We start from the raw sequence: 27,866 nt of genomic DNA, 5'->3' as shown, positions 1-27,866 counted from the left end.
CGCGGCGTGCTGACGTCAGAGAAGGCTGCGACGCCGCCGGGTCCGCCGCGGCGCTGACGGCGGTGGCCGGCCGGTGTGAGCGCGGAGCGGGGCCTGGGTAGCGGCGGGACCGTAGGACCTCGCGCTGCGTTCGCGGGCTCCGGGGCGGGGGCGGCGGCGGCGAAGCCCCCTCCCCGGGGAGGCGGGGCCTGGGCGAGCTCCCCAGAGGGGGAGCGGCGGCGGCAGGGAAGGATGCATCAGAAACTACTGAAGAGCGCGCATTACATAGAGCTGGGCAGCTACCAGTACTGGCCGGTCCTGGTGCCCCGCGGCATCCGCCTCTACACCTACGAGCAGATCCCTGTGTCCCTCAAGGACAACCCGTACATCACCGACGGCTACCGGGCCTACCTCCCCTCCAGGCTGTGTATCAAAAGGTACGGTCTTGCCGCCTCCGCGGGGCGCGCCTCAGGGGGCGCGCCGGCAGCCTCTCCTCCCCACCTACACCCTTTTTGTCTGGGGTCTGTGCTGCTTTCCCCGAGCCCATCATTTCCTAAATGCCCCATCCTTCTTATTCCTTTTTGCCATTTCTCCCCTCTCGTTATCTTTCTTCCTCCCCCCGCCTGGGTGCTTGATCCACGGAATAATAATGACAGTTAACAATGATTTTAATTACCACCATAGCAATTTCTCCGATGGTGCTCTGCAGTTTACAGAGAGCTTCTACATCCTTTATCGCATTTGGTGCTTATTGGAATCGACTCCACTAACAATGGCCAAGTGATACTTGCCCCAGTGTATACCTAACCTTTGTTTATTTTTAGATCAGCCCTATGGAAGTGCAGATGGTTTGGGCCTGATAAATGCCCAACATGATATTTAATAGGAAATTGTATTAATATAATAGAAAACAGGTTCACATTGCCATATGCATGCATATGTATATCAGAGAAATCCCTGATTCATTCATTCAGCAGATACTATGGAGCCCCTCCTAGGTGCCAGGCACTATACCAGGTCATGTCGAGAACAGCAGATATGGCCCTTGTTCTCATGAAACTACTAAGGTTTGGTCTGAAAGACACACATTAAAGAGGTAATTACTCTATTGCGTAATAACCATTGTGAAAAATGCTGTGTAGGAAAAGAACTATAGCGAAGAGAGACTCTAACGGGCACCACCTTCTACTAGAGCACCCTAGAAGCATTTCTAAGAAAGGAATTTCTTTATCATCTAAACCTTTAAAACCATGAGTCTCTTGAAAGCCTGGGTTTTAAAAAATAAAACCAAAAAATCAGTGTTCTGGTTCTTAGGCTAGCTTTGTGTTAAAACTCACTGTATGTACTTAAATAAAGAACCCCACTTCAAGAGAATTAAGGTACAGATATTCGTTAGTTCTAGGATGCTATAGTGACAAACTCTAGTGCTGGAATGTTGAGTTGCTCAGGAAGCAATCACACATCTGATTCTTGGTCTTCTTTTCAGCATGGTCTTTCCCCAGTTCTTTCTGCCCTGCCTGGAAAGTGTTTTGGACTCACAGTCACAAGGTGACATTCTGCCCATCCCTACTCAGTGGATGGCCCACAGGCCTTCACAATTTGACTCCTAAGTACTATTTGCCTCCCCAGTGTCTCCTTTGCATAGGTTATTATACAAGAAATCAGAGCTGGGCCTTGCTATGGAAGTGAAGTTCCACAAGGACAGAGCAGGTAGTGAATTACCATAATACCTTAAGTATTTTATTACTCACGTAGTAGTAGTCCTCTGGATTCTGATGTTAGTGTCCAAATCTCATGGATTGAGAAGTGAAATACATGTAGTGTTTTGATCTTGGGCTGTTGAGTCAAAAAGACTCAGGTATCCAGATCTGCCACTTAACCATTTAATGAATCTTATTTTACCCTTTTGTAAAAACAAGGATAATCATAATTCCTACTTGAAAAAATATTAAGGATTAAATCAGATTATGTGTATAAAATGCTACACAGGGCATGACGCCTAACAGGCACTCAATTAATGGTGACTTGTTATCATCCTGATTATTGATTTTGAAGCTGAACCGAGAAGCGTAACTTCTCACAGAGTAAGAGTAGATTCTCTGCAGGGAATATTCTTCCAAGTGCTCTTCCCACCAGCTTGGTCTTTTCCAAGTTCACCTTTTGCCCTCTCTTCTTTTAGCTGTCAAGAGTGACCAGGACAGATTTTGGATATAAGGAGAGGTTTTGTATGTTACAGCTGTTCTGCCAACACTCCTGTTAGTTGGAAGGAGCATGCCAAGGTTGTGCCTCTCAGTTCAGTTAATCAGGTTATATTGGGTTTCACAAAGTGAAAAGTTCTGAGGCAATAGGCAAAGCAGAGTATTGATCATCAAACTAGTCCTATATGTTCCTTCACATTCCTGCATCCTCACTCCCCCCCCCCCAATATGAGTAGTCTTTATACTTGATGCTTATACAGGGTAAAGCCTGAAATTCATGATAAGATTCACTTTATTCTTGATGATTGTTTGATAATGTGAGACCCTGTTATGTTTATGATGTGTAAAAATGGGAAAATGAGAACCATGGTGATTCCTACAAATTCAGTAAGTTAGCGTTATACATTAATGCTTATTAATAAGGAATCTGAACCAGTGAATGTCAAAGACCTTAATTCAAACAAAAAGATTAGATTTTGCAAGAGAGATGCAGGAGAATTTTAAACAATAAATAATCAGATGAGTTCTATCCACAGCTAGGGAAACATTTCACAAAATGGAGCTAGAAGGGACTTGCAGCAGCATCTAATCCACCTCCCTTGTTTTATAGTTGAAGAAACTGAAGCCAGAGAGGTTAAGTGACTTGCTTATGATCACAGAGCTAATTTGTTGCTGAGGGTGAGAGTGGAGGGACAGTGAGCCTCTTGACTCCTGGTTGGTGTGGTACACTCTACACCAACCTGTGCTGTTAAGGCTACTTAAACTCAAACCAGTTAGACATTTAGTGGGCAAATAGTACTGATATTTAAAGTAACCTATTGTTCCTAAAAAGGAGAAACTCATGCGACCTAGGAACTAGTTTGGTTTCACACAACCACAGCAAAGCTGTTCCAGCATGCCTATCTTAAAGGACATTTCCAGTGGAACAGTTTGTATTTATTCTGCTTCTCTCGAGTCTGTTTAGCTTTGCATTTGCATTTAATGTGTACTAAAAAGGTATTTTAAGTTTGTGCGTAACCTTATACTTAGCAGGTTTTTGGATACCTGTTTTTGAACATGAAAGTACGGTAGCTAACATCCAGTTTTAATCTGCACATTGATTTCTGTAGACATTTAGCATTTAATCTGAACAAGGCACTCTGCTTGGGACAGTGATGTCATAAAGATGGATGGTGCCAGCCATCAGGGAGTTGATAGGCTGGAGGATGAGATGGAATTTATACATAAATAACTCAGATGAGGAAGGAAATGGTAAATATGATAATAGAGGTGAGCACCAAAAAGCTCTAAGATCTCAGGATTGGTGGAGATGTGGAAGAACCTAAAGATCAATTGAACTAAGTGAGATATCGTATTTACAAAGGCAAAGATGGGGTTAAGGGCTTAAAGCAGCAAATGTTAGATAATTGCCCCCCACAAACTGTCCCTAACCTTCTAAATGCTGATGGTGAGCAAGCCAATATGAATCTGAGATGCATGTCTGTTTGTTTTCCAGTTTGTTTATTTTATCTAATGAGACAGTAAACATCTGGAGTCATTTGCTGGGTTTTTTTCTCTTCTTTACCCTGGGAATATATGATATGACATCAGTATTACCTTCGGCAAGTGCGTCCAGAGAAGATTTTGTAATTTGTTCTATTTGTCTTTTCTGCTTCCAGGTAAGTCATTTCACAAACATTATTATTGGTAAAAAGAACTTTAGTCAGACAAGCTTGGGCAGGTGATCTTACGTCACAGCCACCACTTGTTTTAAAGAGTCCCAAAATAGCATATGGGTTAGCTTATTCATTTTCATAATATAAGCAGCAAAAATGTTTTTATTATAGTATATTTGGACTTTACTGTTAGAGTATACTTGAAATCCAATAGATTTTAAAGATTGAAAAAAATGCCTTTCCTTTTCTCCTTCCCTTTTTAGAGATTTCTGTTGTAAGATTAATATAAGGATAGGAACCCTATTTTCTGGCTGAGATAGAACACTAGTTACTGGGGCGCCTGGGTGGCTCAGACGGTTAAGCATCTGCCTTCGGCTCAGGTAATGATCTCAGGGTCCTGGGATCGAGCCCCACATCGGGGAACCTGCTTCTCCCACTCCCTCTGCCTGCTACTTCCCCTGCTTGTACTCACTCTCTCTGTCAAAAATAAATAAAATCTTAAAAAAAAAAAAAACACTAGTTACTGCTTAAAACTTTTTTCAGAAGATTTCCCATCTTTTTCCTATTTATATGTCTGTGATTTCGGTATTTGTTTCCATACTGTCTTAATTTTAATGTCTTGTTTTGCTGGTAGTGATCTTTTCTGTTGCTTTAATGTTCGTTTCCTTTGGTCTTTTTACGCTTGCCTGGTTTCAAATACTTTCAGTTTCTCCTTTCTACCTCTTATATTTGTTAGTTCTCTAGCACTTTCAGTTTTCTTCAAGGATCTGTAAAATTCCTTTAAAAGTTATATATAATATTTTAAAAACAAATAATTCTGAAGAAAAAAACAAATGTGGACTGAAATTCTGCTGACATTTGTAAAATTTAAAAAAAAAAATGCTGAGTGTACAGAAAAACATAAAAATTAAAAGCTGTCACCCCCCATCCCCCAAATACAGGCCAGCACTCCCTGCAGTTAACCTGTGGCTACCATGTGAAAGGTGCATCTGTATTATACGTCAGCTGCACAGATGTTGCTTTCATGATACATCATTTAATTTTAGACCTTTAGGGCACCTGGGTGGCTCAGTCGTTAAGCATCTGCCTTCGGCTCAGGTCATGATCCCAGGGTCCTGGGATCGAGCCCCACATCGGGCTCCCTGCTCGGCAGGAGGCCTGCTTCTCCCTCTCCCACTCCCCCTGCTTGTGTTCCTTCTCTCGCTTTGTCTCTCTCTGTCAAATAAATAAATAAAATCTTAAAAAAATAATAATAATAATTTTAGACCTTCATCATTCAACTCAAGACTTTGGAGTTAAATGACTAAAAACACATTAGGAACATCTCCCTTCCCCTTTTTTCCTAATTCTAGTTTCTGGAATAATATTTTAAGTTTCGTTGAGGGAAAGAATACTCTTGCATTTTTGTTATTATTATTATTTGAAAATTATTTTTTCTTTAAATATTTTTAAAGTATACTCATTTTGTCCTGATTGCAGCCTAAACATCTCTTAGAATCCATCTCTGGTTTTAAAACAGAAATGAATCAATTTCTTTATAGTTAAATCTTTAGATGTATCTTATAGACTAAACTGGTTTATACTCTACTGTTAATTATATGGATAGTATATCTACTTTGAAAATCCCACGTTTTCCTCTACCCCCAGGCCTGCCCTTTATTCCTTCACCATCCAGCCAAAACTGACGTTAGTTCAAGGAAAGCATATTAATCTTCATATTGGCTTAAGAGAACAATGCATTGCAGAACTGAAAAACTGAAATAATTACAACTGCCAATGAAGAAAAGCCCAAAATGTTGGGGTGACTTGCTCAGGATTATTCAGCAGGACAGTAAAATCTTGTTCTCCTGGCTGCTAGTGCAGTGATCTTTGTTACACACTGTAAAAGTTGCTAAAGGCAGCAAGATGCTAACAACAGCTAAAGACAGCAGATTTTTCCTACTGAAAACTGCCATCTCTGTTATTTTTATTTTTATGAAATTAAATTTATAACTTGTTGACTCAATTTTGTCAAATTCTTAGAGCCAGCAGGCAGCATGATAAACCACAAATTAAGATTGATTTACATTTAGGGGCTCCTGGGTGGCTCAGTCGGTTAAGCATCTGACTCTTGATCACTTCTCAGGTCATGATCTCATGGTCTTGGGACCGAGCCCCACCTTGGGCATCCGTGCTGGGTATGGAGCCTGCTTAGGATTCTCTCTTTCCTTTTCCCTCTCTCTTTCTCTGCCCTTCTCCCTCTTGCCCCCCCCAAAAAAAGAAAAAAAATGATTGATTCACATTTAATTTTTAAAAGACATAACATTTTTTTCTCTTTCCCTTCTACCTTTTTTTTTTAATATTTTTATTTATTTATTAGAGAGAGAGAGAGCACAAGCAGGGGGAGCAGCAGAGGGAGAGGGAGAGAGAGATGCAGGCCTCCCGCAGAGCCGGGGCTCGATCCCAGGACCCTGGGATCATGACCTGAGCCAAAGGCAGATGCTTAATCCACTGAGCCACCCAGGTGCCCCTCCCTTCTACCATTTTATACACTCAGTACTTTCCCACCAACCAGATTAATAGAGTACATTCTGAAAAGTAGAATGTAATTTTAGGGGCTTTGAACTTTCCCAGAGGTCTTTCTGTCTTAGGGAAGAGTAGAATCCAGGAATGCCTTTCCCTAGATTCAGTTCATTTGTATTAAGTTCACAGTCTACATCCAGGCACTAAGCTAGGCATTGTGAATTCAGTGCTGAACAAAATCAGCCTGTCATAAAGATCTAGTCACCTAGGTAGGAGGGCAGAAGGGAGAGTGAGGCAGGGATTTAAGCAGATAAAAGTAGTTTGTGTAAAGGCCCAGAAACAAGAGACAGTTCAACACTTTCTGGACTTGTAGGGGTTGGCCTTTGTGGTTGGCTCGTGGGAGAATGGAGAAAGATGAGGCTGGAGGGAGGCAGGAGCTAGATCCTGAAGTATTTGGTTATCATGCCAAGGAGATTAGATATAGGATGTCACACTCTAATTATCTGTCTGCCTTGATGGAGTGAGAGAATCCAACAAAAGGAAACTTTCCAGAAAACTGAAACCAAACTCAATTTGCCAGATAATTTTTCAGTCCGTTTTTTTTAAGGAATTCTAATAATAACACATTTCTTTTAAAACAGATTTCTTTTAAAACTTAGAACAGATACCAAGTATAGGTTTACTTTTTAAAAACTCAGTGTTCTCTGTTAACACTATATATTTTAATTGCTTTTGAAAAGTATAATTTTTCTCTTTATTTTCCTTTTCACAATGAAATTAGCCTTATTGTTGTTTCTTGCTATAAAATATACTCACGTAGGAATTCAAACAAACAAAAAAGTATATGGAAGAAAGTAAAAGCCATTTGAAATTCCAGTTTCCAGAGGTAAGCACATTTGACATTTGTGTATGCACAGGTGCCTCCCACCTACTTGCCTACCTACTTCTGAGATATGATCATCTCTGCTTGCTGTTTTGGTCACTCGACATTGTGACAATGAGATCTTTCCTTGTCAGTGAGAATACACACCTTGGTGTCCTCAGGATTTACTGTGTTTAATCTCAAGGATAATTTGAGAAAACAAATAACCAAGCTTCTGAGAGTTCTATTTAATTGGGTCAGTGAACTCTGACTTGTGGCTTACTAGCCAAAGCCACAGACGACGAAGATTTTAGACTCTGGATGAAGAAGTGACATTGTGGCTAGGTACATTGTTTTGAATATCGATACTGAAGCTGTGGAGTCTGATTAGGTTTAATGACCAGACTCTAGACTGGCTAGCTGACCCATTTTGCTGCCTGAGCAGTTGCTTACAAAATATTTATCAGTTTGACCTACTTCATATCATTTATCTGTGCCAGTTACTGCAACCCCCGCCGTCACTGGCTTACTAGAGGCTCTTGTCATTGCTCTCCAGGGCTACTCCTGTAAGCTCCCATCTTAGCCTTTCCGTAAGGCCGCGCTTAAAATCTTCAGTAGTATCACACCTCGCCCATAACATTGACGTTAAAACTCTCTGAGGTGTAGGACTTGTCATAATTGTATTATAAAGAGGGCCACATGACGTTCCTTAATGGTTCTCTGTTTCTCAATATACTGCTTTTCCTGTGGACCCTCCAGTAAACATGTGGCCACCTTTATTTATATTCTTGATGAATGCCAGCTCAGGTGGCAGCCCTTCTGTGAAGCTCTTCTCCCCACCACTTCACCCACCAAACAAATGCACACATACACCCACAAAACAAGGCCCCTTCCTCTGTTTTCTCACTGTGACTTCTTACATCACCACTTGTTTGTCCACTTGTTTCAGGAAAATCTTTCAGACAGTAGAGGTCTCATCCTTGTATCCCCGGGGCATGACACACAGCAGGTATTTAATGGCTGGAGGGAGTTCAGCTATGGAAACCTTATCAGTCTTCAGAGGAGCTGCTTGAATCAGATTAGCTTTGCTCTCAATTTGGCAACATATAAAAGTCAGCATACGTCACAATTATTTTTTCTCGGACACAACAAAACTGTGTTTAACTCACAACCCAAAAGTAAACTCTACAGTGAAATCTCATACAGACATAGAAAGTCTTAAGTGTAAAAAGCAAAATTGTAGAACAGAATGTATTATGTGATTCCATTTGATTAAAAAGAATGTATCGTGTGTCTGTGTACGTGTGGACTTGTATGTCATAGGTGTTTGATACATTCACTGAAGATACCGAGGACACATAACAAATGTTATCAGGAGCTACTACTGGGAAATAGCTTAAGTGGAGGAGCTTATGTTTTTACATCATACGATTCTATGTTCTTTGATTAATTTTTTAAGGACTACTTCTAGTGGGTACTTTTTTAAAAGGAAGCTCATTCGTGAATCCAGATAAGCCTCAATTAATATTTTAAAAACATTTACATTGTATAATTGTCCCACTGCTGTGCTACTCATTTAAAATTTTATATTATAAAGTACCTACCATTTTAAATTTCTTTATTACTGTTATCCCCGTTTTACCCATAAGGAACCTGAGACATAGAGAAATGACATGGCTTGCCTTATGGCACAAAGCCAGAATCCAGGTTCAGGTCTCTTTGGCCAAAAAGCCTGGGCTTGACCTAACCACTTCCCTGAACATCACACAAGTTGCTTTAATTTCTTTTTGTTTCACTTTGCTGAGATTTGTTTTATTTTCCATAGGTCTGTATGCTTTGCTCTGTGGGCTATCATCTTTTTTCCTGCCATCGATCAGAAAAAACCTGTCGAAGATGGATGGCATTAGATTATGCAGGAATTTCTATTGGAATACTGGGATGCTATGTCTCCGGGGTATTTTACGCATTTTATTGTAATAACGTAAGTAAGTTAAAACGTTTTACATTCTATCTTTCACGTAGGTCTTGGGTTTTCTTGCCATGGTTCCTTTGAACTTCTGAATAAACACATAATTAACTTGTAGAAGAAAGAAGAGTCTTGTGTAAACTCATTTTTCAAAAGGGCCCTTTGATCTCTAATATCTATTACCAGATCCATACTCATTTTACTGATTTTCCATTGAAATATATGAAGATATTTTCTTAAAACGGATGTAAACACTACGTTATTAATGTTTCCACCAAATCCATATAGCTACATGACTCCTCAGATGCACATTATATGTCTTTTATGTTTATAGAGCTGAAGTTAAAGTTAGCACTTGATGAAATTATGAAGCTTGCTGCTGCTTTCCATTTCTCCTGGTCCTTTACTCGCCTCTCAGTGAAAAAAACAAAGGGTTTGTCTGTGAGCGTGTTGACCCAATTCTTCATACGTTTTCCTTTCTTTAGCCTTATATTTGGAGGTAAGCACAGAGACAGACCAGCTGGGTGGTGAGTGACTTTAACAAGTATGTGTCTGTTCTGAGTTCGAGATCAGCCCTACTTTGGATGCTGATGTCACAGAAGTCAGTTGTTGCCTTGTGCAAAGCAGTGTTTGAAACGCGGCTATCGGATTATATTGGCCCGCCAGACTATGGAATACAGTCCTCTAGCTCATCACCTCATGTCCCAGCCAAGGAGGCAAACTGAATCTTCCACTGGGCTCAGCACATCTCAAGCCTCCCATTCAGGAAGTCCTCTTCAGCTCTACTCTCTCTTCCGCCTGCTCTCCTACCTTACTCTTCTCTTTTGTCCTTTAGTTCCCTCCCTTTCAGAGCCAGGACAGCTGCGCAGGGGCAGTATACGTACTAGGTACTTGTAGTCCTGCTCACAGAGGAATAGAGCCTGTCCCCTCCGCAAGCCCTCCACATGTAGCAGGTGCTCCGAGCCATATTCCCCAGCCTTCGCGTACTGGGAAGATTGGCTGTAGCGCAGGACTCCTCTGACTTCGGGAATTCTTAAGTAGGACCTTTGTCTCTGCACAATAACAGAGAGAACTGCCAGTAAAGCTAAAGGGTAAAACTAGCAAAGAGAAAAATCATAAATTTGGCTTGAAGTAGGAGAATTATTGATTGTAGCCACTTACATATGAGCCATTTGCTTTTAGGCCTAAATTTAATTAAATATATATGCAGTTAACCTTGTAAGTTGATTTGATTTTAGTAATAAAATGTTCATATCTGCTCAGCTTTCACTTACTCATTTTGCATGAAACCATTTATATCTTTTACAAAATTTGGAATAAGCTGATAACTAGGAGCTTGTGAGGGCAGTCATGTCATATTTGAATTGTTTTACTATCTTATTCTTTCTCTGAAAGCTAACCTGTTTTCTATTTACCTTTGCCCAAACATACCTGATAATTCAAGAGAGCAGTGGGACACTTCTTGTAACTCTCTTTTCAGAAAAGCTAGGTTTCCAAGAGAAAAGAAAACCACTGGAGCTAATGATCACTTAAAGGAAAAATGGTTTTCTTTCCTCTGGTACCTAATCATTTCCAAATATTCAATTGCTGTAGTGGCTCTTTATCTTTTAAGGAACACAGGCTGCTTTGAGAATGAGATTGAGAACTCTGGACCTTCCATCCAGGGGAATATACATTTGGGCACAGATTAACCAAACAATTTGACATGTGATTTCAGGAAGCTAATAGCCCCACAGAAGTCCTTGGAGCCCAGCTTAAGAACTCTGCTCTATGTCATGCTAACTTTTGAGCTTCAGCTGCTCGTTTAGATACCTAAATATTCTGTAAGCCCTTCAAACTTAATCTATTTTAAAATGCACATTTCATGCTTTCCCATTCTCTCTCCCCCACCCACACAAACACCACACCTGGATTATCTTTGCTCATTTGCCCCATTGGTAGAAGCCATTTGCGTGGCCTTTCATAATGCAAACATTCTGGCCATCCTCTACTGCCTTCTCACACATCCAGTCAACCATTAAGATTTGAGTTAATTTTTAAAAAGTCTCCTGAATCTGCTGCTCACATCTCTGTCTTCCTTGTTCAACCAGAGTCCAAGCCTCCATTCTCTCTTTGAATCAGTTATTCTAATACCTTCTAGCTGGCTTCCTGTCACCACTTTCTTTTTCATACTGATGTCAGAGTTATCTAATAAATCATTTGAAACACAGGCCTGTCATCTCATTCTTAAAGAACCTGCTATTCCCCAGTGCCAACATGTTAAAGTTCCAAATCCTTAGCCTGACAGTACGCCTGCCTTTCAGCCTCCCTTCTCAAAACCTTCCCACTGTATGTGCTGTTCCTTTTCCTTGAGAATTCCCTCTTCCCACACAATCATATGTATTCCTCAAGAATCATCTGCTTAGATACCATCTCCTCTGTGAAGTATTTATTAGCTGTTCCAGGTAGCAGACGCCCCCTCCTCTGTGACTCTACAACGTTCTGTTCACAGCTCAGTTACAGTACTTACCATTGGATTATAATCATTTGTTCATGTCTGCCCCTCCCATAGTCTATGAGCTCACCCACTGGCAGAGTCCGTGTCATAGTCAGCTTTGTGTCTACAGGACTTAAATTGTCCCTGGCATATAACAGGTACTCAGAAAATGCTTTTGTATGAACAAATGTGGTTTCTACCAGCTCACTGTCATCATAAGAACCTAACGGGTGTATGGAACATACAGTGTTTTAAGGAAGGAAGTTAACCATGTTCAGAAATGAAAAAATGTAAATAAGCTTGGAACATATAATGGAAAAGCCAGAATTGCTCTTGTCCTTCTCTTATTGTTAGTAACAATGAAAATTTGACTTCCTTCCCGTCTAGTATTGGCGTCAAGTGTACTTGATCACAGTGCTCGCTATGATCCTGGCAGTGTTCTTCGCGCAGATCCATCCCAATTACCTCACGCAGCAGTGGCAGAGGCTCCGCTCCATCATCTTCTGTTCCGTTTCGGGATACGGAGTGATCCCTACCCTTCACTGGGTTTGGCTCAATGGAGGAATCGGTGCTCCTATTGTACAGGTAGGTTGAGTGTAGTCGGTATTTTTCTCATTTTTTTTTTGTCCTTTCGATTGTATTCATTTGGGGTAAAGTACTAAATTCAGACCAGGTGGCTGGGTCTCTGTCATTTGAGAAAATATTTATAATTGCATATTAATGCCATAATGTTCACATCTATATAAATCAGCATGCCTTGCAGGAAAAAGAAGTGTAACTACTGTTTTTTTTTCCGAGATGTCTTTCTGCAAAATACGTTCTTAATTCTCCTTCTGCTACCCTGAGTGTGTAAATACCCAAGTCCTTATCAGTGGAGGAGAACTTCCAGGTTTCCAGCTTTGTTAGCTATGGCAAGGATAATGCCAGTGATAACACAAATATGGAACTAGGAGGAATTGATTGATTGATTTTTGTGGAGGAAAAGGAGCCGGGAAGGATTTTTCCTTGGACCTGTTGAATTTGAGGCACCTGTGGGATGTAAAGGTGGAGATGGAGTTGGAATTTAGGTCACAGTTTGAGACTAGTGATAAGATTTGAAAATCGTTACTAGCTGGAGCCATGAGAGCATGTCCCACCCACCAAGGACAATATACTGGGAAGTAAAAGAAGAGCTTATAGAGTTAGGTATTATGGGGCAAGTCGGAGTGCATTTAGGAGGTAGCTCAGTGAGAATGCCTCAGTATTCTTGAGAAGGGGATTAGAAATAAGACTTAAGAGCTCAGAGATCCATACAAAAATGCTTTAAGAATATGCTTGAGAGTAAACTTAAGAATTTTTAACATCAGGAAATCTAGCAGAAATAATGTACAGTTGTTGCAATGGGACCTTTGTCTGGAACATGGGGATTTAAATGCAGGTTTTATTCAAAAGGATCATATTTTTTTAGAAGACGGGAGAACGAACAGTAGGCTTACACATACTTGCATGAAGTCGGCAACAGCATGATGGAAAGCATTTGGGTATAAAACTTTCTGTGATACAGTTAATTGAGTGGTATTGATTTGGCCACTTTGTCAACTTGAGAACAAGGTGATCCTTTCTTCATAAGATTAAGAAATTGGGAGAAAGTGAGACAGTAGTGATGAGGAACTTCAGTGATCCTGATATCTGAAAACATCATTTCTCTGCCAATTTTAATTCCCTGAATATAAGTTAAAATACAGTGGTGAAATGCAACTCTAGATTTAATTCTTACCAGAAATGAATAACTGGTTATTGACATAGAAGGGACCGAAATTTGAGATGAAGTAAACACATCCCTTTTAAGCTTATAATGAGAAAAAGAACCAGACCTATTAAGCCAGTAGATTTTTGAGAAATTCAGAAAAATATGGGAGCTTTCCTGTGTCCAGAAATCTTACAATAGAAATATGGTTTAGGAAAATAGTGGTTCTGAAAGATGGAAATCTGATGTGATCACAGATCATTCCAGTGAAGAAGCAGAGGGAGACATCCTGAGAAATTCTCCAATAAGCTATAATTTTTAAAAGATGGGGAAAGAGGGAGAGACTTAACCGAAGATGAAAAGTTCCAGAAGGGCTAATCCTGGGAAGCAGGGTGTGATTGTGTTCTAGAATGAGAAGTCTCATGTTCATTAGTCTAAGAATGTAGGATTTCAGGAGGGCCATGATAATTCTCAAATATTTGTAGAGAGAAGTAATTTGTCTTTATTTCTTAAATGGCTTCTTGGTGAGTTAGGTTTATAACCAGAATTAGGAACAATATGTAACAATTTTAGCTGGCTAATATTCTTAGGGCATGGAAAAGCTTTCCAATTAGAGCTGAGAGATGGACTGCTTCATATAGTAGTATTCAGGAGGACCATTTATAGGGTTGGTGGACAGATTTCATTGTTGGGCCAAACTTTTTTTTTTTTTTTTTAAGATTGTATTTATTTATTAGAGAGAGCACAAGCAGGGGGAGCAGCAGAGGCAGAGCGAGAAGCAGGCTCCCCGCTGAGCAGGGAACATGACATGGGGCTCAGTCCCAGGACCCTGGGATCATGACTTGAGCCGAAGGCAGACACTTAACCAACTGAACCACCCAGGTGCCCCCCAAACCTCTTGTGTCTTTTCTAGCCACAAGACCGTGATCTTCAGTTTTTTTGCTTGTTCAGCTGGTAACTCCATTCCCCATATGCATTCCACCCATGCATCTATGTTATAGTTGGAGTTGGGTGTCCTTAGTACCTTCAACCATGTTAAAGTTCTAGCTTCTTTAGTACCCTCACCTTTAGAGTACTCTGTTCCACTCCTGTGGGCCATTTCCTACAGAGAAGAAGAAGGAAAGGGAGAGAATCCCAAGTAGACTCTGCACTGAGGATGGAGCCCGACAGGGGCTCGATCTCACAACCCTAAGATCATGACCTGAGCCAAAACCAAGAGTCAGACGCTTAACTGACTGAGCCAGCCAGGTGCCCCTGTTTCCTACAGTATTGAGAGCAAGGTTTCTATAATTGGAGACTATCAACAAAAGCAATTGAGATTTAACAGGGTTAAATTCCACCTATGAATTCTACCTAATTTGTGAATTCAATTCATAATAAATTAGGAATTCAGTCACAGTAAAAAGATCTGTGAAAAAATGTTTTGCTTTTCAGGACTTTGCACCCCGTGTAATTGTGATGTATGTGATTGCTCTTCTTGCTTTCCTATTCTACATTTCCAAAGTTCCAGAACGGTACTTTCCAGGTAAGTAGCACTTTTATAGTGATCTCGTGACTTTATTCTAAATATATGGTGGAAGTCTATGCTTCAGAGTATCAAAAGTTAGATTTTTCCAATATAATTGGTTATAGAATGGCCCTCCTATTGTCAAATGTTATCTAAAAGCTTAACTTTCAAAGGGCTTTCACAAACTTCCTTTCCTCCTCACCATGAGTTGAGTGCAGTAGATGAGGTCACCACCATTTCCCGATTATGAGCTAGTGACAGAGCTGGGAGTCTTCTGACTCCCAACCACTGCTTTTTTTGTGGATACTAATTATCAATTATCATTGACTTCTTTATATACCACTCATGTTAAAAAATTATATATGTAGAGATCCACAAAACAAGAATAAGAAAGACAGAGGGAAGTAAGATAACGAAAAGAAGCCAGGGTTAGGATCACTTCACATATATCCATCATGAGGTTCTAAAATTAAAGGCCACCAATCTGCCTTTCAGCTTCCTGGTACCCAGTGCTAAGGGGAAAATAGTAGAAGTTAAAAATCTTCACGTCCACAAGATATACACAGGCTAGTAACCGAATAGAAGGACAGATTTCCCTGATTCTTCAGTCCAGAAAAAAACAACCTTTGATTGAAAAGAACTAAGGACACTGGGTAGAATGAATAATGTCCAAAACATGTATTTGCTTGCTTAGGAACTTAGGTCTAAAGTCAGACTGCTTGGGTTCAAATGCACATCACCCACTTACTAGTTGCACGAGCTAAATAATTTACTTGTACTTTTTCAGCTCATTTCCTCATCTGAGGATGGAGATACTTTCTCTCATGGTGTTATTGTGAGGACTGCATGAGAAAATGTACATGAACCATTTAGCAAGGTTCCTCACAAGTAGTAAGCACTCAGTACATGCCAGCAACTATTATTATGATGATGTCCCTTGACCTCAGTCCCATTAAGTGGAAAATGTGGTTTAGTAAGGGACAGAATGATGTAAGTCCAGGTGAGCTTTGGCTTGAGTCAGAGTAACAGAGTACATAGAGCAGTGATTTTTTTGGTTTGAGGAGCTAGAAGTAGGGCAGTGGTTCATATTCAAACTGCAAACTTGTCTTTCCTTCCTGGGCTAAGAATCTCTTCCACAGTGAATTGAAGACAGGATTATGCCACTCATGATGTACGTTGGGAAGAAAAAGGATGAGAAACCCTGATCTAGTGAATGAATAGATCACAGAACCTCAGGCATTCTTCTGTGCACTTGTTTTTCACCAGTGAGTTTTAAATATGAGTGGAGCAGAAAGAAGAACCTGAGTGTAAACATTAGGATTCAAGAGCACAACTAGGACATGTCCCTTCATTGAAGACCACCCATCCTTCAGGGAGGGCCAGAATTTTCCTCAGAAAACGGTTCTGGCAAAATATATTTTTATATCACTTTATTAATAATTATTTTATTACTAATTTCTTCATGACAAGTACATGTAGAAAATTCAACCATGAAATTTTTCTACACTACATAATTGTGGCCATCGTGTTTTTATGCCTTAAAATATTCATATCAGAAGTTCCCAGTTGTCTAACATAAGATCCCTATAAAAGGTCAAATGTTATGTAACTTTTCCCCCAGATGAGCTTGACATAAACTGTGCCCCGTGTAGCAGAGCGTGTGGCAGAGTGCAGGGGCAGTGGAGACATGGAGACCGTACGAGATAAGAAGTCTTCTCAGAAAAAAAAAATGATAGTCTCAGATGCTCTTGAATGAGTGGCTTAGAAACCTTGTCTTGCCAGTCCCCATTTATGACCTGGCTGTAGAGAGAAACGTGCAGTGGTGAGATGGTGGGTGACTACTATGAGATCAACAAATTGACACCTAAGAACTTACTTTCAGCTCAGTTACATTTTTAAAAATATAGAAACAGCACAATGGTATTTGATGGGATCCAAAGATCCCCAAAGGTACCCATGGACAGAACTAAGTGGATCTGTGATACTTGTATGACAATATGATCAGTTTTTTTTATAATCCTCTGTATTTTGTGCTTTTGAAAATGGGTCTATGGGTTTCACTAGACTGTCAAAGTGTGCTGTGGGACCAAAAAAAGGCTCGGAACCCCTACAGAAAGGATTGTGCAGATTTTAAAACCTACATACTGTACTATTTCTCTTTGTAAGAATAGACAGGGACAGTGGTTAGAGAATATTTACATTGCGTGACCATAGAAGCACCGTGAGTAGGGAAAAGAGATTTACATTTAAATTTCTATAGCTCTGTATTTTATTTATTTTGTTCTTTTTCAAGAAGCTTCCCACATGTTAATTATTTAATCTCCTTGGAATTTAAACTTTAAGCACAAAGAGAAATAGTTCTGAGTTGTGTATGAACTAATCAACCTTAGTTAATGAAGCCATACTAATTACATCTTGTGGATTTGTCCATGACACATAGATCCAGATAGATAAGACATGAGACAGGGGAGACAAAAGATCAAATTCCTGAAATTAACCAAATTAGGTTTGTAAGACACACTTGGAATAGTATTTCAAAATTCACCAATGTCCTTAAATTAGACCCAAATATGAATTCATCCTTTTTAAAAAAAACAGTTGGGTTTGAATGAATCTCCTGTCAGTCTCCAGGTGCTCTGACACTGCCAGAATCTTTTTGCGCTAAGCCGTATTTCTAAGGCCGGAGATAAAAATACATTCTTATTTTAATATCAAAATATTACAATCAGTATTCTTTTCTCTCTGCCTTCGCTTCTAGGACAACTGAACTACCTCGGATCAAGCCACCAGATATGGCATGTCCTTGCAGTAGTGATGTTATATTGGTGGCATCAGTCCACAGTGTATGTCATGCAGTACCGACATAGCAAGCCTTGCCCTGACTATGTTTCACATTTGTGAACTCAGGTATGGCCACCTGGTGTATTCAGTCGTTAAGCAATATGTAATGGGGAGTTGTATACCCCACTATTTCTAAGATTCACAGTCGTTTTTCCTTTTTCCTCCTATTTAATATATCATGAGTAATACTTTATAAAAATGGAAAAATATACTTGGGGATCTGTAATAATAACTGCTTTACGGCCCTTAAAGCTACTAATTTGCTGCTTGTACAGAAAGTGAAAATTAGTTGACATTTATAAGAAACATCTGAATAACAATGAATGTGAAACCAGTGTAGAAACAGTATTTGTTTTACTTAACACCAGCTTAATTTCCTTAGGAAGGGCTTACCTCCATTATAAAATGGAGTCATCCTGTGTGATTCCTTTAATAGAAGATATTTACAGTAGTTGATCCAGTTGAAGTGCCTCGTCAAGGCCAGGGTTGCAATAGCCTATGCTTAACACAGCCAGGAGAGCGGTTTTGAATCATCACTAGCCTCTAAATACATGGTTTGTGAGAAACTGGCACTTAAGATACGATTTCCTTTAGCTATAGGCTCTCTTCTCCTTAGGAACATTGGATTTTTTAGTTTGCTAGAACAAAAACTTTAAACCTTTCCTCCTTTGAGAGAGGCATTAAGAGGAAAAGAACTTGCATTGTCATTTCCCATCAGATAAGAATCGCATTAAAAACTGATTATACGATCAGGCAACAAATTCTGTGGTCTAATAACCAAGGCATTCACATTTAAGCTTTTTAATTTCAAAGAATAATACTTAGTTCCGTTTAATAATTGCACTCTTGCCAGTGGATTACAGATTTTTGGTTCCAAAATTCCTGTAGCAAAATAGAGAGTTTCACCTCTCTGAATTTGCAGTCCTAAATTTCTTGATGGATGGGGGTTCCCAGTTAAATGGGTGCTACTTACTTTCAAGGCCACAGAGTCCAGATGGCCCAGGGTTGACCCTGAAATGAACCTTAAGCCTTAGAACAAAGTCATGCAGATGCCCCAGTAATGACAGGATTATTCCCCTGTACTCTAGTCTTTCCCTGTTTTATGCATGTGTTAGCATTTTATTGACAACTCAGAGTATTGATACACACTATCTAGTATTTGGGCCTGAAACATTACTCTTTACTGTATATACCTAAGAAATAGGTCTCACTGCCCTAGCATACAACGCTCTTCTTGTTCTTTGGTCTTTTCATGTGTATAAATTAAATCCCTTTTGAAGCAGTCATTCACAAAAACATGTTCATTGGAATATATAAAATATTATCCAAATTTCTTAATGGGTTGACATGAGCTGCTTTAAATACTGGTGTATCTTCAGAACATTGGAATTCCTAAATATCAGAAGTATTGATTGATGGTGAAGCTTATTTCCACAATGCCATTTATACATCTCGTATTAGATTTATTTTAATGTGCCTCAGGTCATGCATCTGTAAAATTTTCTGTTTCTTTTCAGTATAGTGTTTTTGGAATATAAATTCCCCATGCTAGCATCTCAGCATGGAGAATCTTCGCAATAGGCTAAGGGCGCTGTGTTGTACCCATTATGATGATGGAACACACTACTTTGAAAATGGCTGCTTTGCCTCATAAGGCCGCAAATTTGATCCCTATTGCTGAGTGATAAAAAGACTTTGCTGTAATGATAATAGGATGTGTTTTCCACAAAACAACCCTTATGGGTTTAACATGGTATTACTGATTTTAAATAGATATTTTGTCATTTTAGCCAAATAAAATACACTGAGAGTAGTTATAATTAATTTAAAAATAAAAAAGTCCAGTCATTTTAGGCCTGGTACCATTTTTACTATAAAATCTTCTCAAAATAAAAACATCAAATTTTAAGTTCTGTTTTCTCTTAATTTTTAAAAAACATTCCTGGTTTTTTGAGTGTATGAATTATCTAATACTTGCCATCTGAATTAATGGATAAAAAGGGCATACTGTGTTTGATTGTTTTTTTAATTTAAAAGGCATACAGCTCTGACTGTAGGGAGAATTATACCACGTGAACATTTCATCTTTTTATGAAAATGTTCAATATTGTAAGAAAGCTATCCTCTCTCATTTTCATCTTTACTGTGATATATTTTATTATAAACTAGGGAATGAATGAATGTGGATTGCTGTCACCTATAAACACGTCTGTATGTCGGTGTTTACTGACCACCTACTGTGTGCATACCGCTACTGGCAAATTGTTTAAGACATTGTTAACATGAAAGAATATTTAAAAATTGCCTACAAATCTGAGCCTTGTTAATAATGTATATTTAAGTTATTTTTGTTTTTATAGATTTATTAAAAAATAAGATTAAAAGTACACTATTCAGCTACCATACTAAAAAAACTGGTTTTAATTTTACAGTGTGTAAACTATAAAAGCTCTTTACCTACAGACTTTACACATATATTTTAAAACTATCCATGGCTGTTTTAAATTGTCTATTGTGATTTATAAGGTTGTAGTTAACTCATTTGAGGCAATTATCTTTCTATATAAAGCCATTTTCAAAAGATAGTGCTTGTCTTTTTTGTTATTACACTTGAGTGCAATTCAGTCAGCTGCATGGCAAAATACGTATGATGTAAATAAACTGAGTTTACTAAATATATTAAGCACTGTTTGTCGTTCTTTATAATACATAACAGCTTCAAAATCATATTTTAGAATCAGGAATGAAGATTCAGGGAATCTCTGTCACATCCTTTGGCATCCTACCTGGACAAAGTATCCAATTTGAAGATTGTGATTGACTGGCATAAAGCTGTGCAACTCCATTTGGCAGGTACCTACCTAGAGCTATCCTTTGCCCTGTATTAAAATGTCAAGGGGCAAAGCCTACACTTCTGGATTCCTGCCAGCTGCTGAGCTGAGTAGATCTGTATCCACCTGAAGTCATCATTCCGGGTAATTCCAGCCCTGCCAAAATGTGTGAAGAATCAGCTTAGCTATTCAGGCAAGGACAGAAGTGTCTTTTCCATGCATTATCACAATTACTGTGTTTGTATTCAAAAGAGGTGCAGATGCTACTGGGTACCAATGTCCCCTGAAATTCTGTACCATACTTCCTGAGTAGGTAGTGAGATAATGACCCAAAACTGAAACTACCTTTAAGGAAACATTTTTACAAGGGAGAGGTAACAGCAATAGGGTTCTCTTGTGAAAAGTGGAAAGTCTATCCTTAGACGGTAGGAATGATAGCCACCAAAGCTCTAGTCCTGCTTTGTAAGTCTGGGATCAAAAACACTGTGCAGAACATACCTGTAATTTCAGTAGTGCCAACCATCTGAAGCAAAAGCGAACTATTTTTAAGTGTGCAACATAAAACTTCAAAAGCTCATGCCCTCACTATGAGAAGAATTAACTACATCTTACAGATGATGCTAGAGCTGGACTTCCTTAAAAAGGGATTTGCTATTCAAAATAAATAGCTCTAATTGCAGGATATATTTTTCTCTAAAGAAGTTAACCATAACTGAATTTGAACAGTGGTACATTCCACACTTCGTACCATTTACTAAAAAGACACAAAGCCCTTATTCTTCCATGTAACTTCAGGTGTTACTAAGTCAAAAAAAAAAAAAAGTTCATAACAAGATGAATCTTTCCACCAGCCACCAATCTAAAGACTTCAGTTCGTGAAATAATACATAAGATAATGCAATCTTGACACCAAACTTAGTCCACCAGTCCAATAAACAGGTTTTCTCTTTAACGTTTAACGTGCCAAAGCCTCTTTTCTGACATAATCAAGGATTACAATATTTTATTTAACCAAATATTTTTTAAGTTATATACGTTACCAGTTTTTAAGAAGCTTAAATAAATTATACACGATGCAAAAAAATGCCAAACATTCAAAAGGTACTTCAAAGTCATGTTTTTGCCTTACCTTCATTATTATAATTATCAGTAATTATAGTGCCTGAACAAATTGTGCTACGAAGTATTTTTGCTGCAAAAATGCTAGGTCACAATAGGTTTTCTTACTTAAATCCTACACTGTGAGTTTTACCCTAAGAACAGAGATCTAATCCTATCCATTTTTCTATTCCACTAGCTGGAGCATAATAGGTGCTTCATGTCTGTAGTGTGAATAAAAGAACTGAATAGAAGTCTACATCCAAAACATTTAAGACAAATAATGAAAAACTCCAAAGTCACTAATTATAAAGAATATGCAATCCATTTGGGATTTATTGCATTTAAAGAAAGCAGATTATTAAAACAGTAGGTATGATAAATACAGTAAGAAAATAATTTTAAATTTCAAACAAAACAAAGTGAATGAGGGACAGAATTCAGTCAATAAGAAGAATAAGCAACGTAAAGGCAATAAAGTCGTAAAATCAGTTAGTGCTTAATTAGATGTAGAAAGAAAAAAAAAAAAGCAACTGATTCTATCTCATAAACAGTTTCCCAGCTATATTTGAGGATTGAAGTTACTTTAGAAAGTATGTTTTGTAACAATTCTCAGAAATATAATAAGCATGTAAATCAGGTTTATTAAAAGTTAAAGTTATTTGCTTAGTGGTACATAAAAGGCTTCAGAAAATTCAAGTTTAACAAAAAATGGAAGTGTAATCAAAGAAAGTGCACTTAAAGCTGTTTGCCAGCAATTTAAAAAGTAGCTTACTATTACTATACTGCTTACTATTAGATGACCTTTCAATCACAAAAAGAGAGTAGGAATAAAAACAATTCTTTCAGAAGTAGCACAATCGATTTTTAAATAAAAATAACCCCAAATGATGACCCATTGCATTTTCATCTGTCTACCTCATTCTTTTAGTGGCTTTTGTAAAACCTCCCTAGGAGCAAATGTTCTTTTAGTAATGATTGTGGTTGCAATTCCATTTAAAAGTAAAAATTCACATTAACTCCAGAGTAGAGAGATGTGACATGTGCATGCATGCGTGTGTTTATATATTTTTCTCAATATATAAACACCCTGGTGTATAAAAGTTCTCAAACATAATTTTTATTCTCACAGTAGATATGTCATCTCATTCTCACAGTAGATCTGTCAGCTCAGTATCAGACCTAATAATGATGAGTGATTTTGCTAAAAGGGAAGAAAAAGTTTACTGCACATTCTACACATATTAAAACAAATGTACCAAACTCCTCAGACCTAGTGATATTAATACATGTGTACCTTCTAGCAATGCTTATATGAAGTACCAAAACCTAAACTAAGCAGAGTAGCCAAATAGTAAGAAAACTGCTCTGCCTAATGAACATCAGAGCCAAAGGTGGGCTCCGCCTTACTCTTTCCACCAGCAGTATGAGAACAACAATCTATTACCGTTAGACAATAAACGGGGTGGGATCAAAAGGTGTGTCTATCTACAATTCCAAATAATGTCATAACTGTGCCCAAGTACACATTCAGGGATGGGCTGGGTCAGTGGAAGAATTACATAATTTCCCACTGATACTTCTGAATAAATATTCTAGTCAGTTAAATTTTCATCTGGCCTAAAACCTTTCTTCCTCCACCTAATACATATACCAAGCAACTTTTGTGTCTCAGCAGATACATTCTTCAATGCCATAAAAGCTGATCTTTTTAACACTAACAATTGTGCTGAAGTGATATTTAAAAAGTTAACTGAATGGTCCACTTTTAAAACGATTATTCAAAATCAACAAGCATTATTAAAGCTGTTAGGACAGAAATAACTTTGGCCTCAGATTTTTGCTAGCTTCATAATTTACTTCCCTTAGTGTGATGTTCAAGTATTACAGGTTTAGTTATGACTACTTTACGTACAAAAGAAGCACAGAGGACACCTGATTAATAATAGGAAAATAATTTCAACTCTCCTTCCTTAAACAAGAATTGGACCATCCCGTAATAGAACCAAACTTTTACTGAATGTTGTGTCCCAAGTATGTGTTAGGCTCTTTCACGTGCCTTGGGAGCTCCAGCCTCATAATTCTCATAAGGGAATTACCTGGGCATCACAAGAGTGACCTACATCCTAACGATAGTGGGAGGAGATAATGAAAAATGGAAAGCAACCCTAATCCTGTACTCCTTGGAAAATGTCTTTACTTCAACACACAGGAATCTCCCCATTTCTATCCTATTGAGTCCCCTGTCGAATCCTAATGTTTCCTCTGAGCTATAATCTCAAAAGAGGAAAGTAACTGGGCTGTAATATAATAAACATAAGGATGGAAATATTTTAAACAATGTCAAAATTGTTTCTTTAGAATTCATCCAACTTTATAAGCCCGAAGTGTCTACATCAGTGTCTAAATCACTTAAAATTATTCAGTGTATTGAAAAGCAAGTGTAAGCAAGGCCTTGGTATCAGACACAATCTTAAGTATTTCATGTTTACATCCCAAGGAGACCACATTAATTCATCTACTACCCCTTTTAAATTATAAAACTCATGAGGTCTAGCAGAGACCAAGGCCAAGGACTAAAATAGTCAAAAGCATACCGTGTACACATCAACCAACAAATTTTCATTAAAAAAAATTGTTTGATACAAACCTACCATGAATTTACTAAATGTAATCATCAACTCTTCACTTTTAAAAGAAAGTATCACTTGAGTCTACTTTGTAAAGTTTTGAAGAACACCTACTTGAGCATTTGCATTAGCAGTATTAATCAACCTGAGAATCAGGAAAAAAAAAAAAAAGGTGCAAACATAATATTTGCCTTTGGCACAAGGACAAGTAATTGGTGCAGTCGGGGCTCTAAAAATACAACTCTTAAGCAGTAATATAATGCTTGGTCTGCCTCTGCTACGCTGTGATTCACATATTTGCTTCCCTGTTTGTCCACAAATTTGTATCTGATTTAAAATATAAAAGAGAAAAGAAACAATAAAAATGAATATATAGTTTAGTAACATATACTTTGCTTCTTTCCAAGTTTAGAACTGTGAAAACAGGCAAATAGCTCATCCCATTTGGGGCACTATAATTAAGATATTCTAATAAGATTACTCATAAAATACACTAATTGGATTCAAAGAAAGTTCATTTAAAGTATAGCAATCAAGAAGAGTGCCAGTTAATAAGAGTTTCCACCCCTTTTTGTAAATAGCTTCATCAGTTCTAGAAACTTCTAAATGTTGACAGGGAAGGACAGTTAATTATAACTTAAAATAGCTGGAGACACAGGAAGCACAGACACTGTATTCACATTAATTCATATAGTAATTTCTATCTTATTAAACAATTTCTATAAAATCTCAAGTTTCTAATTAGGATTTGGGGTGTAAAAAAAAGGCAATTTGGTAGCTGGGTTCTTTTCACTAGAGACGCATCAACTAGCAGAACTGAGATGCTAGTTCCTATCTCATACCTTATAGCCATGTTAAGATCTTGCGTATTAGTGCAGAGGTACTTGCAGCAGGATGCGTGAGTCCTGCCTATAAGGCTTTATGGGTTTCACTGTTCTGTGCACTCTATTAAAACTACTCCACCCTCCCAACCTAACTAGAAAGTTGTTGCTCGTGACTTGGGGAATATTTGGGGAAGGTGGTAATTTAATAAAGTACATTATTAAATGCAACATGATTTTATGTTGTAAACGTCTTAAAAACTCAGGGTTTCAGCTACATATTTTTTTTTTCCTGAAGTACAATTTCTATACAACCCTTGTCCTCACTCCCCATTTTTCCAACAATCTGCTTTATTAGGGACATGACAGTAAAAGTTTTGAGCAAGAAGCCATTCAAAAACAATATATAAAGTGTTCCTGAAGTAGTTTTTTTTTTTCTCTCTTCAGTATCATTTTTTTTCTTTTACATTTTCCACACGTCAGGTATTTCTCTTTAGTTTTTGTCCTAGGCTTCTGGGTAGATATTTCCATATTAATGGCACTTGTTTCTAAAAATGCAACAGTTTCAGGCACAATAGTCAGTTACTTCTGGCTCTGCTTTGTCGAGAACGGTGTAAGGACTAAAATCTCTGCTCTCTCCGATAATTACTTTTTAATTCTTTAGGAGAACCAGATTTTGTTTTTACTGTGTGGAAATTAGAAGAGACCTTTAAAAAATCCACAAATGCAACCTGTGTATGTACAAATAACCTTAGTTTTACATGCTGGATCCTGCCATGAGCCCAGAATATGCACACACAAGTGACATCCTGTTCTAAAAAGAATGACACAGCTTTCCAGTCCCTTTTCAGTGGCTACACAACTGGAAAGGTGGCACGTGCTTTCCCGGGATTTCCGTGGAGTCACGTCTGGTGGCTGAAACCCAGGGTTGGAGCGAGCAGTCGAGCTCCCTTTTCTCCTGCATGGAAGAGACAGCGAGTCACTACCCTGTGAAGATACTTCCTTTTTCTATTTGGTTTATTTAAAAATCACCTATGCTGATTGACCTGTAAGAATGAATGATATAAAGAGCTATACAAATGAATTTTCTTTCAAATTCATAAAACTATTCATACTTTTTTGAAACAGGAGTTAATGCCAAGAGTCCGCCAGAAGTATCTACTGTTTAGAAGGAAATGGAGCAGCACCAAATGGGTCTAATTCGACTGACTGGGACTGTTGGGGCTGATGTGAAGTGATGCTTTGCACTACAAGTTCTGTAAAGGGCACGGCACCAAAATCATCCATTTTCAAGGCATCTGTACTATGGAATGAGCCATGCAGTGAATTGGGTCTGGGCCGCCCAGGCAGGCCGGGGTTGTGATCGGCACGGATGTCACTCAGGCCCTGATGTGGAGGGTGCCACGGCAGGTCTGGAGGATGGAAGGGCTTGGCACCGAAGGGGTCCAGCAGACTCTCCTCGGGCTGCAGGCCGTTCCCTCGGTCTTTCCCATCGGTTAGTGCAATGCTAATGTTCTCCTTGGAGTCTGAGATGGTTAAAAATTCATTGCTACTTTGAGAGTCTCGGCGGCCCACCTTTTTGTGCCTGCGAGCCCTCTCTGGAGTGCGGTAGGTAGGCTTCACAGTCTTCTTCGTGCTGGTTGGCGTGCCGTGATGCCGCTTGCCATTACTTTTGGGCAGATCCTGCTTTGTGCGCCTCTGGCGAGACGACAGTTTCTGTAAACTTCGCTGTTTGACTTTTTGCTGTTGACTCCCAGTTATTTCCTCAAAGGGCACAAGCCCAAAAACGTCCTCGTTGCTGTCACTTTTGCTTATTGATGTGGGAAAGGGCTGAAAGGGAGTGGAGCCAAAGATATCTACACTTTTCGGACAACCAGAGAGGGTTTGTGCTTCCGGCCCCACTGCACGGCAGTCTGGTACATTCACCTTCTTGCTGAAGGGTGCCTTTGTGAATACATCAAATTCCTCCTGCTCTAGACCCACAGTAGGACAGAGGGGCTGTTGACAGAAGTCCTTTTCATTCTTCCCTTGGTGAGGCTGTTGAGCACGCACTGCAAAGAAGGGGACAGCGCCAAATACATCAAACTCCTGTTTAGGAGCCTCCACTCCAACATCAGAGGGCAATCGGGTCGAGGTGAGGAGTGTGTTAGGAGGATCTTGCGTTGGTCCACTGCCAGATTTGTCTCTGTAGACAGGGCCCGCATCACTGTACTTTACTTTGGCCTGCTCATAATCAGAATCAGAGCTATGTTTCTCTTCTTCCTCATCTTCAGAATCCATGAGGAGAGGCCTATGACCCAGATTTTCCGGTTCAGTATCATCATCATTAAAATCTCCTTGTTCTCCCTGAAGAACTTCTTCATCCTCTTGTTCCTCCTCTTCGCTGCTCTTAGGAGAGGGGGGATCTGATTCGAAATCACTTTCAGACTCATCGTTCTGCTTTTGCACTTGACCCTGTACTGATGATGAATTCTCTGAGGTTTTCTTTCCAGTCCGGTGGTCTTTAGATACTGGACTTGCTTTTCTATTCTTGATAGGGTTTGCAGAACTGTTTTCTTGATTCATGGATGAATGTTCAATTTTCTTTTCTGGAGAACCTGCAGGTTCAAAGAAAAATCATTATAGCATTCCAATACATTTCAAGAACCATTTGCACTAAACAATATGCAAGAACACAAGGCACTACAAATCCCTCATACCAGTTCACTTAGAGAAAATAATGTCAATTCTTTGGTCATTAGGCTTAGGGAACACACGTATCCTCGACTAGACAG

General features: G+C 38.9%; 2 protein-coding genes across 6 annotated transcripts in view; one reads left to right on the top strand and one right to left on the bottom strand.

Annotated features, from left to right (window-relative positions):
• Positions 1–52: 52 nt before the first annotated feature.
• On the top strand, positions 53–26,361 carry PAQR3 (progestin and adipoQ receptor family member 3). 3 transcript variants are annotated; one of them, XR_004298872.1, is made up of 8 exons: positions 53–416; positions 3,673–3,835; positions 9,022–9,177; positions 12,026–12,223; positions 14,799–14,889; positions 17,630–17,778; positions 20,448–20,565; positions 26,221–26,361. XR_004298872.1 is itself a non-coding variant. In XM_032400614.1 (7 exons), exons 1-6 carry the CDS (start codon positions 232–234, stop codon positions 17,770–17,772), a joined length of 936 nt encoding a protein of 311 aa, XP_032256505.1. In that variant the 5' UTR covers positions 53–231; the 3' UTR covers positions 17,773–17,778; positions 26,221–26,237. The 3 variants fall into 3 exon arrangements, 2 of the variants coding, with proteins under 2 accessions (XP_032256505.1, XP_032256504.1); XM_032400614.1 differs by lacking the exon at positions 20,448–20,565 and having other exon boundaries at positions 26,221–26,237; XM_032400613.1 differs by lacking the exons at positions 20,448–20,565; positions 26,221–26,361 and having other exon boundaries at positions 17,630–20,417.
• BMP2K (BMP2 inducible kinase) overlaps positions 22,740–27,866 on the bottom strand; it is a 130,442-nt gene continuing 125,315 nt past the window's right edge. For 2 of the 3 annotated variants that reach the window (XM_032400610.1, XM_032400612.1), the window contains one exon: positions 22,740–27,689. In XM_032400610.1, coding sequence (XP_032256501.1) covers positions 26,251–27,689 — 1,439 coding nt within the window. In that variant the 3' untranslated portion in view covers positions 22,740–26,250. The remainder of the gene's footprint in view (positions 27,690–27,866) is intronic. The other variant, XM_032400611.1, reaches the window with a different exon arrangement.

Source organism: Phoca vitulina, unplaced genomic scaffold (genome assembly GCF_004348235.1).
Source record: "Phoca vitulina isolate PV1807 unplaced genomic scaffold, GSC_HSeal_1.0 scaffold3, whole genome shotgun sequence".
Classification (NCBI taxonomy): Eukaryota; Metazoa; Chordata; class Mammalia; order Carnivora; family Phocidae; genus Phoca; species Phoca vitulina.
This window is presented reverse-complemented; position numbering and strand designations above follow the sequence as displayed.

Coding starts and splice junctions, on each gene's coding strand:
- PAQR3 (XM_032400614.1), top strand. CDS start 232: ATGCATCAGAAACTACTGAAGAGCGCGCATTACATAGAGCTGGGCAGC. Junction 417..3,672: donor TCCAGGCTGTGTATCAAAAG/GTACGGTCTTGC, acceptor TTTGTTTTCCAG/TTTGTTTATTTTATCTAATG. Junction 12,224..14,798: donor TCGGTGCTCCTATTGTACAG/GTAGGTTGAGTG, acceptor TTTGCTTTTCAG/GACTTTGCACCCCGTGTAAT.